The sequence below is a fragment of the Neomonachus schauinslandi genome, chromosome 8, assembly GCF_002201575.2.
Source record: "Neomonachus schauinslandi chromosome 8, ASM220157v2, whole genome shotgun sequence".
Classification (NCBI taxonomy): domain Eukaryota; kingdom Metazoa; phylum Chordata; class Mammalia; order Carnivora; family Phocidae; genus Neomonachus; species Neomonachus schauinslandi.
Genome location: NC_058410.1, coordinates 68,680,044 through 68,694,466, shown reverse-complemented (window position 1 = coordinate 68,694,466; position 14,423 = coordinate 68,680,044). Strand labels below are relative to the sequence as shown.

The 14,423-nt window shown below is 35.8% G+C and overlaps 1 protein-coding gene across 7 annotated transcripts in view; it reads right to left on the bottom strand.

Annotated features, from left to right (window-relative positions):
* Window positions 1–9,176: 9,176 nt before the first annotated feature.
* Window positions 9,177–14,423, bottom strand: part of MAP3K7 (mitogen-activated protein kinase kinase kinase 7) — a 72,966-nt gene continuing 67,719 nt past the window's right edge. For 3 of the 7 annotated variants that reach the window (XM_044917644.1, XM_021693648.1, XM_021693647.1), the window contains 2 exons: window positions 13,859–13,974; window positions 9,177–11,761 (listed from right to left, as the gene is read on the bottom strand). In XM_044917644.1, coding sequence (XP_044773579.1) covers window positions 11,581–11,761; window positions 13,859–13,974 — 297 coding nt within the window. In that variant the 3' untranslated portion in view covers window positions 9,177–11,580. The remainder of the gene's footprint in view (window positions 11,762–13,858; window positions 13,975–14,423) is intronic. The other 4 variants (XR_002480524.1, XR_002480523.1, XM_044917645.1 and 1 more) reach the window with 2 other exon arrangements.

Sequence of the window (14,423 nt, the reverse complement as noted above, 5' to 3'; positions counted from 1 at the left end):
CAAATATGATTAAGAAAATGAAAAAGGCAAGCCACAGACTGGGACAAAACATTCACAGCACAAATATCAGACAAAAAACTGTAACAAAAGTATATAGAAATCTTACAACTCAATATTAAGAGAAATAACCCAATTAAAAAATGGACAAAGGATTTTGACACTATACAAAATAAATGATACGAAAGCCGTCTAAGCACATGCCAATATGCTGAAAATCATTAGCTGTCAGGGAAACATTCAAATTAAAACTGCTGTAGGTTACCACTACACACCTATTAGGATGGCTAAAATTAGATTGATCACACCAAATGTTGACAAGGATGTGGAGCAACTGTAATTCTGATACTGCTCTAGTACTGCTGGTGGGAACGTAGAATTATATAGCTGCTCTGGAGAAGTTTGGCAGTTTCTTAACAAGTTAAGTATATACCTACCATAAAACTCAGCTGTTCCACTTCCAAGTATTTACCCCAAAGAAATGAAGACACATGTCTATGTGAAGACTTGCACACAAATGTTCATAGGAGCTTTATTTGTTAAGAGTCAAAAACTGGAAACCCCAAATATCCATCAGTAGTTGAATGCATCACCAAACTTTGCTCCATCTATACAACACTGCTGAAAAATAATAAAAGGACAAACTATTCATATATGCAGCAACTTAGGTGAATATCAAAATCATTATGCTGAGTAAAAAACCAACCAAAAGAGATTATATTCTATAGGATTAAATTCTAGAAAATGCCAAATAATTAGTTATAGAAAGCAGATTAGCGGTTGTCTGGGAAAGGGAGTGGAGGACAGACGCATTATCAAGTGGTACAAGGAAACTTTTGGAATTGGGGAAAGTCTCAGTATTGTGACTGTGGTGGTTTCACAGATGTATACGTCTTGCAAACTCATCAAATTGTACACCCACGTATGTGCAATTTGCATGAAAATTATACATTAACTGTTGAGCATCTGTCTCCTCTAAGAACTTTAAAATCACTTTGTCCAGTTCAGAACAAACCTACTCCCAACTCCACTGGGTTTCTGACTGAAATTACATTAAACAAATAATCTATACATATATGTAGCTACATAACAATTATTTATTTATTTTTTTAAAGATTTTATTTGACAGAGAGAGAGCGAGCGAGAGCAGGAACACAAGCAGGGGTAGTGGGAGAGGGAGAAGCAGGCTTCCCGCTGAGCAGGGAGCCCGATTCGGGGCTCGATCCCAGGACCCTGGGATTATGACCTGAGCCGAAGGCAGACGCTTAACGACTGAGCCACCCAGGCGCCCCTACATAACAATTTTTATGTTGTTTTCTCATTTCGGAAAATGTTAAGTTCATGTCTTGTTTTATATTATTTATTAAGGCTATGGTGTTCATCAGCCCTATTTCCTGTTAAATGTTTTCTTTGGTATTTTATAGTATTATTGCCATTTCAGTTGGAGTATAAAAAAATCTAATATCTACTTCTGATTGTTTATAGAGAAAAAACTAATTTTGATACGTATCACATATAGTCACTCTAGCAAATTCCCTAATTTTTAGAATTTAAGTAGTCTTGTGGGCTTTTGATATAATTTTACTATATAAATTTTAATATATTGATATAAATTTTAATAATTTATTAAAGATAATCTTGTTTCTTTATTTCCAGTGTTTATATTCATTATTGTTTTGGGGTCTTTTCATCAGCTAGAACTTAAAAAAAAGTGTTGAATGACAGTGCACCTTTGCTGTCAGATTTTAATTAAAATGTTTCAGATTTAGTGAAAATGATAGTCATTTAACTATTTAATATGCTGTTGGTTTAAATGTGTTACCTTTATCAAGTTTGGGAAATTCCATTTTAATCCTTCTTTTATTTGTAAATATTATCAAATGTCCTTTAGGCATCTATTGATAGAACTGTACAGTTGAATTATACTGATTTTTTAAAAATGTTGCATTTTTGTTATAAACACTACTTCATGTGTCAATCTTTTAATATTTTGAAGCACTCAATTCAGACAGATTTATATTATCAAGTGTAGAACTATATCACACTGTCAACCTTAAAAGTTATTTTACCAGCAAAATGGAGTTGGAAATAGCAGAGGAATTGCAATTCAGAACATGTAAGCTATGGCAAACCATAGCCAAACCAGATCAAAGGAGAAGAACGGTACTTTATTTAGAGAAAAGGAGGAAGTTGGGAGGGGCTATTTTGAACCAAAGTCTATTGGGGGAAAGTGAGAGCTCAGGGTGGTGAGGGTTTCTCATTGGCTGAATTGTGGTATTTTCTTATTGGCTGGGCTAGTTGTTGGGCACGGAGAAATCTTTTCTTCCTTCTGCTGGAGTAGTCAAGGAGGTTTCTTCCAATTGGGAATACAAGGTATGTCTCTTCCTTTTGGGTTCTGCACTGGCGATGAGTGAACGAAAACTCCCCCTTCTGGCCTCCTGACTCTATTTTATTTTTATTTTTTTAAGATTTTAAGTAATCTCTACACCCAACATGGGGCTTGAACTCACAACCCTGATATTGAGAGTTGCATGCTCCACTGACTGAGCCTGCCAAGTGCCCCTCCCATTTTAAATGAGGTTTCCTTCATTCAGTTTCATAATACTTTTTAATGGACATATAGCATTACCTGGTGTAGATCTACTATAATTTACTTAACACGGATTAATGGCTATTTAGATTGCTTTTTAAAAACTCAATGCTGGGGTGCCTGGGTGACTCAGTCAGTTGAGTGTCTGACTCTTGGTTTTGGCTCTGGTCATGATCTTGGGGTCCTGGGACTGAGCCCTGCACCAAGCCCCACATTGGGCTCTGCCCTCAGCTTGGAGTCTGCTTGTCCCTCTCCCTCTGCTCCTCCCTTTGCTCTCTCAAATAAAATCTTAAAAACAACTCAATGCTGTGATAAACATTGTGTAGCAGTATACCTGTAAAATGATTTCTGATTTCACCTTTACTTTTTTTTTAAAGATTTATTTGACGAGAGAGAGAGCATAAGTAGGCAGAGCAGCAGGCAGAGCAAGAAGAAGCAGGCTCCCCGCTGAGCAGGGAGCCTGATGTGGGGCTTGATCCCAGGACACTGGGGTCATGACCTGAGCTGAAGGCAGATGCTTAACTGAGCTACCCAGGCACCCACCACCTTTATTTTCTATGCTTCCTCCACAGAGATGGGAGTGGTGGAAAAGACAAAGTTCGTATATTCAAAACTTCTTGAAGTTCTGATGTTCAGGTATCACTCCTTGTATACAAAGGCAGTCTCTCTCCCAGGCTCTACTTACCTGAAGACTGTCTGAGTTGCCCTCCTATAGTTTTTGAAGCTCTAGCTCTGCATCTTTCCTAATCTTATCCTTACCTCCATGCTCCTATGTTTTGTGAATCTCAGGGAAATGGTAGATTTTATCTTTCACTGACTCATTCATGATTCTGACTCCAGTTATAATGTGTGGGTGTTTCCCCCCCCAAACCAAGCCATTTGACACCAGCTGGGTGTCCTATAATTCAACTCCATTCTGACACTGTCTACTCAGATACAGTAAGTATGAGATTCCACAGGTGAAGGGTTCAGTCCTACAAGACTACCTCCTGACCCCATTTCAGGTGCCAATTCCAAGTCCAAGTTGTCATCTGTTCTTCTGACCTGACTGGCTATATAAATCAGAGGTCTCAACAATATCTTCCTTGGATTTGATTAATTGCTGGAGTGGCTCACAGAACTTGGGAGAGACATTTTACTTACTAGATCACCAGTTTGTTATAAAAGAATATAACCCAGGAACAGCTGAATGGAACAGATGCACAGGGCAAGGTATTTAGAAAAGGTGCAGAGTTTCCATGCCTTCCGTGTGCATCCCTCTTCTCCAATCTTCGTGTGTTTACCAACCCAGGAGCAACCTGAATCCTGTTCTTTTGGGGTTTTTATGGGAGCTCCATTACACAGGCATGACCAATTAAAATATTGGCCTTTGGTGACTGAATTCCATCCCCAGCCCTCCTTTCCCCCCTGGAGTGGGGGGCGGGGGGATGAAAGAAAGTTACCACCTTCTAACCAGGTAGTTGGCCTCCCTGGCAACCAACTTCCATCCCCACCACCTAGGGGCTTTCCAAAAAATCACCTCATTAACAAAGCAAGACATCTTTATTGTTCTCACCACCTAAGAAATTCCAGCTGTGTGCCAGAACAGGAAGAGAGAATATAGATTTATTATACATCACAATATCATACTCTTTCTCTTAGCTTTCACAACACTAGATGGGTTAGAATCGAGAAAATTTACAATGGCAATACTCCTTCTATCTGCTCTATGGTGTAGGTAGTTCTACAATCTGCCAGTGTAACAGAATCACTTCAGAACTGGAAAAAAAAGTTTATATCCCTGAATAATAGCCTGTCATTGTGAAGCAGAATTTCAGAGGCTGGGGTCCCTAGAATGTGTATTAATAAGAAAACAATTTAAAGCCATTCAAGTTCTTATTTTTTTTACTCCTCTTGTTGAGACTGTGCTTCACCCTCACCAAAATCCATAGGCGAACCTTTGGAATTCCCACCCTTTGGGTCCACCCCTACCTGCAAGGATCCAGGTTGGGGCCAGTACAGAAAGGAAGTTCCTGCCCCTGTGGGATTCATGCAAGGGCTCCAATGGTCGTGCCAGGGCAAAGGGCCCTGAGTTCCTGCCGAAGAACCATGGTTAGAGTGATGTGTAAGGTGGTGTCCTTCTGCTTTTAATTTTTACTGTGCAGAAAACAGTAAAAAGGTAAAGAACTTTTAAAAGGGAAAAACTACTACAATGTCAATATCTGAAGACAACAACCACATCACTTTTGTTTTCTCTCATAGTCTTCGTTGGAACTATTCCATTCAATGACATTATTTCATATCCATTAAAGATCAAATCGACTTTTATAAAATAATGCTTAGGAACCTAGTTTTCCTCCCCTTCATTAAGTCTATCAGAAAATGTATTCTGAGTTCTAAACTAATTAAAAAGGAGATTTTTGTAAGCCTTGAAGCTAAGAAGAACTGGGTTTGAACTGCTGTCCATTTTACTAGTGCTCTAACTTCACATTTTGAAGTTTTATTTTTTTAAGCTGCACCAATTACAAATACAGGGAAATCTTTAAGCACACCATACTGATTGGATTTTGACACTACTGTGCATTTTTGTGAGGGGCCAGCTGCCTACCTGCCATATTACGGAGAGAGGGGAGGACAGAGGACAGAGAGGCGGCCGTGGTCTAGTTTCCTTATGAGGGTGTGGTGAAGGCTACTTGTCCTCTAAATCTTTTTGATCCTTCTTTTGTAACTGAATTCCTACCTTCTAGTTATGCATATGGCTGTCCATTTATACAGACATTCGCAGCCTCCCTGCAGGTAGGGTAAATGCATGTGCCGAAGTTCTGGCAAATGGATGGGAGCGTGAGTGAGAGCACCTTCGCTGCTTTTGCCCTTTCCCTCTCCTCTTTGGCTATGAGGCAAATGAGCAAAGCTACTATATTACTTTAAACTTTTTCTGTGAGAAGGAAAAAACTGCTATCTTGTTTAAGCTATTATTCTGGGCAGCAGCCAAACTTATGTCCTTATGAATCACAGGGTACATGGAGCACAGAGACTAGAGACTTTTCTGATATGGCTGCAAAAGAAAGTAAAAAGGGAAGAAATACTCAGCTTAGGCCAAGGAACTTTGTACCACTTCCTAAAGTCTCCTGTACATAAAATGTGGAATCATGAATGGGAAGACAGAATTACGTAGTCAGACATGAGTTTTAGTATGAATTTTTAAGACTACTGTGAGGCAATGTACTAATATATAATAGCCCAAATGTACTGAAATAGATTGTAAGCATATAGCTTATCAATTTCATATGCAGCTTAGAGAATAAAGACATGTTTCCAATCCTCAAAGAAACAGTATCTGTTAAAAGGTTCTCATGGAAGAAACAAGAGTGGTCTCGATTTTTGCAAGTAATATGCTCATGACATTTTAGATGGATATTAGGTAGTATCTTTGTAGGAAATGGATTAAAAGTCAAAAAGGTGTGTGACGTAGTATCACCATTTTTTCTTCAACCATAAAAAAAGTTACACCCATTTTCAGGTTTCTTCAGGCTCTAATTTGAATTTAGTAAATTTATCAATCAATGATTAATGCAGTTTTTCCTATAATAACTAAAGAAGAGGTATCCACAAGGAGAAACAAAAAACAAGTCTGAGGAGTTAACTGCATTTTGTACATTACTTTTGTTTTTCAGAAGATAAATATCCAGCATTTCCTCAGTGATTTCTGGTGTATTCAAAGCAATTATCCTGACGTCATATAGCATCTATAAGAGATCACTGACCACTAAACTACAGGATAAAAAATGCATTTCATTACTTGGAAATATAAAAGCACCATGGAGGTGCCTGGGTGGCTCAGATAGATGGTTAAGCGTCTGCCTTCCCCACCTCGTCTGCCTTCCCCACCTCGGGCTCCTTGCTCAGCGGGGAGTCCGCTTCCCCTTCTCCTTCTGCCCCTCCTCACCTCGCCCTCCCTCTTATGCACTCTCTCTCTCAAATAAATAAAACCTTTAAAAGTGCACAGGAAACTCAGACAAAGTTAAACAAGCATTTGATTCTCAAAGACTTCACTGAGAACTGACATGAAGCGCAGTTCATTTCACAAACTCAGTTTTGGTGGGACCTCATGGCAGTAGGGATGAGAAACTCTGAGAGCAGTTACTAATTACTGATAGAAAAGGAACACAGGCCCTGGCAGTAAGCAGTACATGAACCACCAGTGTAATCTTATTTCCATGGGCACCTCTATAGCAGACAGGACCACCGACAGCATCGGTAGGAGATATCCATATCAAATACTATATACAGAAGACTGTTTGGTTACTTAAAATATAGTTTCCCAGGTTTCTGAGCAAGCAAAACAGGAGTCGCAATCTAAATGAAAATGAAAAGAACTTTTAAAAAGTTACACTGATCAACCGTATTTGCTGAAAACTACCATGAACCTACCAATATGCTATTGTCCACGTCCGTGTTGCATTTCTAACACCTAAATGCAGAGAGGAACAGGCTTACTTTAACAAACAACCTAAGGGATTAGGGTTCTGTAAAAATGTAAAAATTAAGTGATCTTAAGTGTTTCAGAAGAAGATGACACGACACAAGCTGGCCACAATGGATGCATCGATTGCCTCTTCAAACCCATTTTCTCTTGAAGACTGATACTGAAAGATTCTCAAGTATCACTAGGAATGGTTTAATTAAAATTCCTGTCAAAGGAATTAAAACAACTATTCAAGAGGGAGAAAAAAGCTTAAAAATAAAAGTACATACTGAATGATTTCATTGTTTAAAACTGTAGAACATGCAAACAAATTTTTATTGTTAGAAAGCACTGTGTCTGGGGCATGGAGTAAAGGGAGGGAAGGACTGCAAAGGAGCATAGGGGACCTTGGGGAGGGGGGAAGGAAATGTTCAGTATGTATTTTGTTTGTTGGATGGCTTCCCGAGTCTAAGAGCATGTCAAAACTCAATAAACTGCATTAAACATCATTAAATGGATGCAGTTTCTTGTATAAAAATTGTATCCCAATTAAAACAAAACAAAACAAAAAGGTAAAAACAAAAATACTAAAAACAAACCAAAAATGAAAAAGCCTGGAGTAAGCCTTTCCTGAGAGTGGAGAACAAGTCTTCTTTCTAGGCCAAGCCTCACAATATCATTATTTGTATTTCCATTTTTAGCCTGTTTTTCAGCTGAGGGGAGTAGAAGAGTGAAGAAGACACCCCACTCATCGAATAAATGGATGTGAAAGCTGAAGCACTCAGCAAGTTTTAAATTACAGTATGGCAGAGTGGTTTAGAGCACAGACTTGGGTTTAGAAGACATGTGTGGGTCTCAGTGTTGGCTTTGTTGTGATCTATAGAGTGGTCACAAAGTCTCTGTGCCTGCAAGTGACCTCATTTGCATTTCTCATGTTCCTTTCACATCATGGGCTGATAGTGGCCACAGAGTCCCCTTGCATGAGATTCTGCCTAAAAGAGATGATGGGTGAAAAGCAGACTCAGGAACAAGTCTTAACCTTTAGGAGCCTAATTTTCCATCTGTGAAATGGAAATACGAGCTAACTACCATGTGACTAAAGAGAACATGTAATTTGGCATTAGCCACAGGAGCTTCACTTAAGTAATAGGTGCTCAATAAATATTTGTTAAAGGAATGAGTGAATGATGAATGGGCTGATTTACTAAAGTGAAGGTCGAGTTTGTGAGTGTATGTGTGTGTGCATATGTGATGGTTGGGAGGCTAGGAGGTTGATAAAGGAATGAAATACTTAACGTAATGTAGTATATTACAGGAAATCAGTTTTCTAATGAGAAGAATCACTCAGTAATGTATATACCATGTTGTACTTCATATAAATCATTATTTAATGAAACTGTGAAGAGTACCCATTTAACAAAACAAAGTGAATTGTTATAGATGGATATGTTAATTGGCCTGTCATTTAACCTCTCAAAAATCATGATTACGTTACAACTGTGCTGAGTATTTTAAGAATACTCACTTTTCAGTTTTTATTTGATTTTGTGTAAGGTAAACACACTGCTACAGCAGAATACCTCATAGCTCATTTGCTGATATAAATCATTAACCATTTTTATAAACAAGTTTAGAATAACAATCTGAATTTTATTACAAACAAAAATAAATCTAAAAAGCTTCCTTCAAGTATACAGTATGCACAAGGATTTCTGCATTACATTGTTTTACATAAAATGTTCCGAATGACAGAAGTAGAACTTCCTACCATTTGAAGAGAGGAGCTGACTGCTGAAAACCACACACTTACAGAAAGAAAAGTGTTTCACAGGCAAGGCCTGTGATATCTGGCTACAAGCAGGAGCTGAAACTAGGAACACGGAAGAAACTTGGGAGGAAAAAACACATATTAAATACTCTAAAATGGTTGAGTAAAAGAGTCAAACATTTGTAAACAACTTTTAAGCAAATCTCTTCAACAGGTGGTAATCCTATAAAGTAATGTTAAATGATTTTCATTTGATTCAAAAAAAGTTATTTTTAATGCTAAGGAGTGTCTCTCTCTAGACTTTGTTATCTTTCCCTCGAGGAAAAAATGAAATGTAATTAGGGATTGTTTGTGAATTTCTTACATGAGGGCCTTTAATCCACTTGCTTGTCTGGTTCACCATTTCTACCCAAAAATGAGGGTTAGAATAAAAAGTAAAACTTTTTTACAAATGAAAAATTTGGCTCCTTGTTAAAATCTGTTTGAAGGTTTGATGGGTGAGGATGCTGGATAAAACTGGCTGTGGATTTTAATTATCCCTGCTGCCCTTTTCTCCCATTAAGGATAATCAGGACTTAAAAAGTATGAGCTTTGCAACACAACTACTTTAAAACCAGGTAGGCTGAAGTACACTCAGTGTCTAGGATACAGTATGAGAATCCCCAGGAACTTACTGTAAACAAACCAGCAAGTGCTCAACAGCCTTTTTTTGCACTTGGCACCATGACTTAACACTACTATTTTCTTCCATTTTCCTATTGGAGATTTTTATGAAGTGATTACATGTAATAATAGTATTTTCCCTTTAAGTATGTAATACATACCAAAAACACGTTAATGACTAGAAATAAAATCTGAAATCTATAATGCTAAATTAAATCCTAATGGAAAGGTCGAGCATTAGCAAGCATCCACATTTGAATATCTCATGCTCTGAGATAATCAGAAAAGTCTATGAACAGTGACTAGGTCCCTTTTGGTGGAGTGACACATACATATCACAAGCAGCAATGTTATGAATGAGTTATACCTTTCCTTAGTCTACAGTTATTTTTTATGCCAATTTTATTTTACTACTGATGTGTTGAGATCAGTATACTTCCAATTATGTAATCAAATTATTTGGGAATGATAGCCCTTCTTTTATTTAAATAAAGTAATGGTAGACATTTATTTACTGAAAACTTTCTAATAATAGATTCTGAGGAAGCTAAAAATGACACAGTTTAGTACAAACTGTCTTTTACCTTTATTGCTTGTATACACAGGAATACATTATAAAACTCAGTGGGAGGAGGAAAAAAATAACAGAAGAAAAAGTTACCTGCTTTAGCATTTTTAAGAATAGTTTTGATAACTTCTTAGATCAACTTGCTTATCTGAAACAGAGCAAAACTACAATACAATCATGATATAATTCTAATAATCACAGCAATTATGCTTTCATTTTTAATTTTCTCTTCATAAAACATTAATGCTATAAAAAATGAGGTTGATGACATCCTTGTTTAAAAGACACCTTGTACTGGTATCAAAATGTGATTTATTTTAATACCAACTGAAAAAATAGAGCTTATATAGTCTATTATTTCAATGAAGTTTTTTTATTACTTTTATTTTCAAAGTAAGTTGGTAGCAAAGTTATTGTTAACAATATAAATTTTCTCTTTATAAGTGTCGAAATTCCCTTGAAAGTGTTGAAAGGCAGCAGGCATTCTAGGATGGGCTTGCAAGGAAAATCAATTTTCCAATGTTGATAAATAGTATACTTGAAGAATTTATATTTACTTTTTTAATTTCCTTACTAACTTCTCCTGATTTGCCAGGTTTTTTACTCTTTTGGTATCATAAAAGAAATCTAAGCCCAAGCCTTTTAGCTGGAGCAATTATTTCCATTTTCCATTATTTCTCTTTAGTTTTTCAAATATACACTAAAACAATCCAATAATCATTGCAGGAAGGAATGATCATTTAAGCTGGATTGTGTTCATTTACCTTTTAATTTCATTTAAGAGATAATAATATTAGAGTGATAAAATCTTTAGTTTCAACACATACACGCAATCACAAAATTAAAAATCTTTTTATCTTAAAAAAAAGGGTTCCATTTTGTTCAGTGTATCATAGTCAAATTTTAGTCCAATGAAATATGCTTTTATTAAATACAGCAGCCGCCACTTACCTTTCAATATTTTATGGATGGAACTAAGTTCAGTACTGATTGAAGGATGCTGGCATCAGAGCCCTCACCTGCAACTATCCCTAAATGTTCTGCATTTCTATTAATGTACCACTGATTATTCTAGATTTATAATACCCTGTCTTTAACTTGGTATATACCATCTTTTGGAAAAAAAATTGTTTTTTGAGATGAGATACAAGAACAAAATCATTCTTGAGGTTCCACCTCGAAAAAAAGACGATGTTTGCACATAGCAGCTAGTTTGATACCCCGTTTTTGTTAGGCTAGCCTTCACACAATGAGCATGCATATACAGCCATGGTTCACCGCATCTGTTCTGAAGTTGAGAACTGCTGCTTATTCAAGTCACAGATGCCCCCAAGTTATGCAAGGAGACAGTTGAATTGCATGTCCACCATGAGAAAAAGAAAATAAACGATGAAACAAAATGCAGCAAATATAGGCAGTTGGCATTCAGAACACGCCCAAAAGCTAACACTCATGAATTGTCATTATAAGGGCTTTTGTTTGCTTTAAAAAAAAAAAAAAAAAAAAAAAGTCTTTCTTTGCATATTTTAAAATTTAAAGGTCCCAGAGAATCATGAAGTGCCTTGTCGTTTTTGCTGCTGACTTCTGATGACCTCTAGTTGTTTTTTGCATTGCTGGTAATAAGTAGAAAGACTTTTGTTTTCATCTAAAAGCTTTTTATGTTCCTGTACCAGACGAGATGTATTTTGCTGGTCCTTTTCATCCTGGTCCAGTTCTGCAACTAGTTCTTGCCTAAAAACAAGTACCACATAATAAAATATTGTACCTGATAGAAAAATTCATACCTTAGTAACTGATGAGCTCAACTTATTAGGACTTTTATTCTGGGTTGATCATTATGCATCTTACATACACTACTCAAACACACTTGTAGGCTAGAATGGAAACTATCACTCACTCTTCTGTGTACCCATACAAACACCAAAATCTTTTTGTAAGTAACTGTACTTATTAGACAATTAGTGAATGCAGATAAAATGGTATAATAAAAGTTTCAAAACATTTTATTTGGTATCCCTTTTGTGCAGGAAGAAGAAAAAAGGCTGGGGAAGGGCTCTGACCACAGGAAAATAACATGATGTTTTATCATTCATTCACATTCCACTTTTAACTCCTGAACTTTTTATTCATGTTTTGAAGTCCCAGTCTTCTTTAACTACAGTGCAAAGTGGGGGCTTCATAAAACATGTGCAAGCTAATTGAAATAGATGCTATCAACTTAAATCTATTTCCGATTTTAAAAGTGAGAACAATACAAAGTACCACTTTCAAATGAGTTATTCACTTTTCTGAACATTTTCAAGAAAGACCATTAGAGACTTTTATAGCCTGATAAACTTTGGGAGATGTTCAATACTTATTCCTAAAGTGAAGTTACTGGATATAACTGAATAATTAATGAAAAGCCTCTAGATGATTTTCTCATATTCCTCATTTAAAGTATTTAAAACTGAATAAAACTGTCAAAGTTATCACATTCCCTCAATCCATCATTTATTTTTTCCAGCAAAGAACTCCTCTTTCAAATGAACAAATATGAAAAAAGTACAGATTAAATATGTAAAAGAAAGAGGTGTTTTGTTTTTTTTTTTTAACATAAAGTGTCAACAGTTCCACAATTAGCTTCACAATTTGCAGACTCTAATATTTATTTCCTATATAGCCTTTAAAGTACTGAGTTGAAATCACTTTAACAGTAAACTGTTAAGGAGTTTTTTTTTTTTTTTAAGTACAAACAAACAAAACTTCCCACAAATTACTTCAGGAAGCAAGAAATTTTCATTTATTTAGATTAAAATTAACAGAGGGAATCCTATTACCATGTATACATATAGTTGCCATGATTTTGTCCTATAGCACTTCATTTCAGTTACCACAATAATTCAGCTTCAGAGGTATAAAATTTCATGAGGATCATGCTTAAGAAAACTGAAGTTTTTGCTCTGTTTAAGAATTTCAAATAAAGGAGCATGAAAATTGGCTTTCTTAAAAAAGGGAGGAGGAAGGCAGCCTCTTTATAACTCTCAGAAAAACACATGTGAATATAAAACTCCCCAGAAAAACACTCACAGGTATAAAATAAAGTAATTCTACTCTCCTAAACATATACCTAGAAAAAATATATCTATAAAATACTTTTAAGATAAAGCACAGCTGAATATTAGTAAATCAGATTATTTTGTCTATGTCCAAGGAAATAATAAATCTTTATAACTATAAATCTAAACAGCTTTTAGCTTTAAAATTCTTAGAACATAAAACATGTTTATATAACACAGTTTATTTTCCCTAATTTTAATATATGTAGTCAAAGGGTTGAGTTTTACATGAAAAATAGCCAAAAGTTGCTTCAAACTTAAAGATGAATACACATAAAACCTCCAACTTGGAAATATAGCTGACCCTGGAACAACATGGGTCTGAACTACATGGATCCACTTATAGAGGGATTTTTGTACAGTACTGTAAATGTATTTTCTTTTCCTTAGGATTTCCTTAATAAAACTTTTTCTCTAGCTTACTTTATTCTAAGAATACAGTACATAATACATATAACATATAAAATACGTGTTAACTGACTGTTTATGTTATTGGTAAAATTCTGGTCAACAGTAGGCTATTAGCATTTTTGGGGAGTCAAAAGTTACATGTGGATTTTTGAATGAGTGGGGGTTCAGCACCCCAAGCCCCAAGCTGTTCAAGGGTCAACTGTATGCTTAACGATTAGTTCTAAAAATTACAAAGTTTTCATGTCTCCCAACAATATTTCACCTTAACATATTTTAAACTCAAAATACTAATGTCTTTTATTCATAAAAGATAACTTACTTTCTCTGTAATAACAATGCAATTTCTGTTTGAACTTTCATATATTCTTGTGCCATTTTACAATGCTGTTCAAACACTGCCATAGATTCTTTGGAGTTTGGGCACGGTGCTAGAGGCTGAAAATAAATCAGGACTGTTAACATATAATTAAATCAAATCTTAATATCAAGCTGAGAGTTAAGACAGTGACTGTGATATGTTTTTATAGCACTAAAGCAATGGTCTTTTAAAAATAAGTGTTAAACCATGGCCTAGAAAATTTCAGTGTCCTTTTGTCAGAGTTAACTCAGAGCTTAAATTCACCTTGCTGTTTTAACACTTTTGCTATTACAGAGAATCATGACCAGAGTATCACTGGCCTCTGGCTTTACATTTCAGGTTGTCAAACCATATTATACAAAAAGAAGTTTATGGCTCTCATACTCATGAGGAGACACTGAAGTGTATTACTTATATTTTCAGTCACTATGAACATTAGTTATCATGAAATCTATTAAGTAGAAATGAGCTCATGTAAATTTTATACTATAGCACTAAAATTAAAGAGCAAAAATGCTATTCTTGG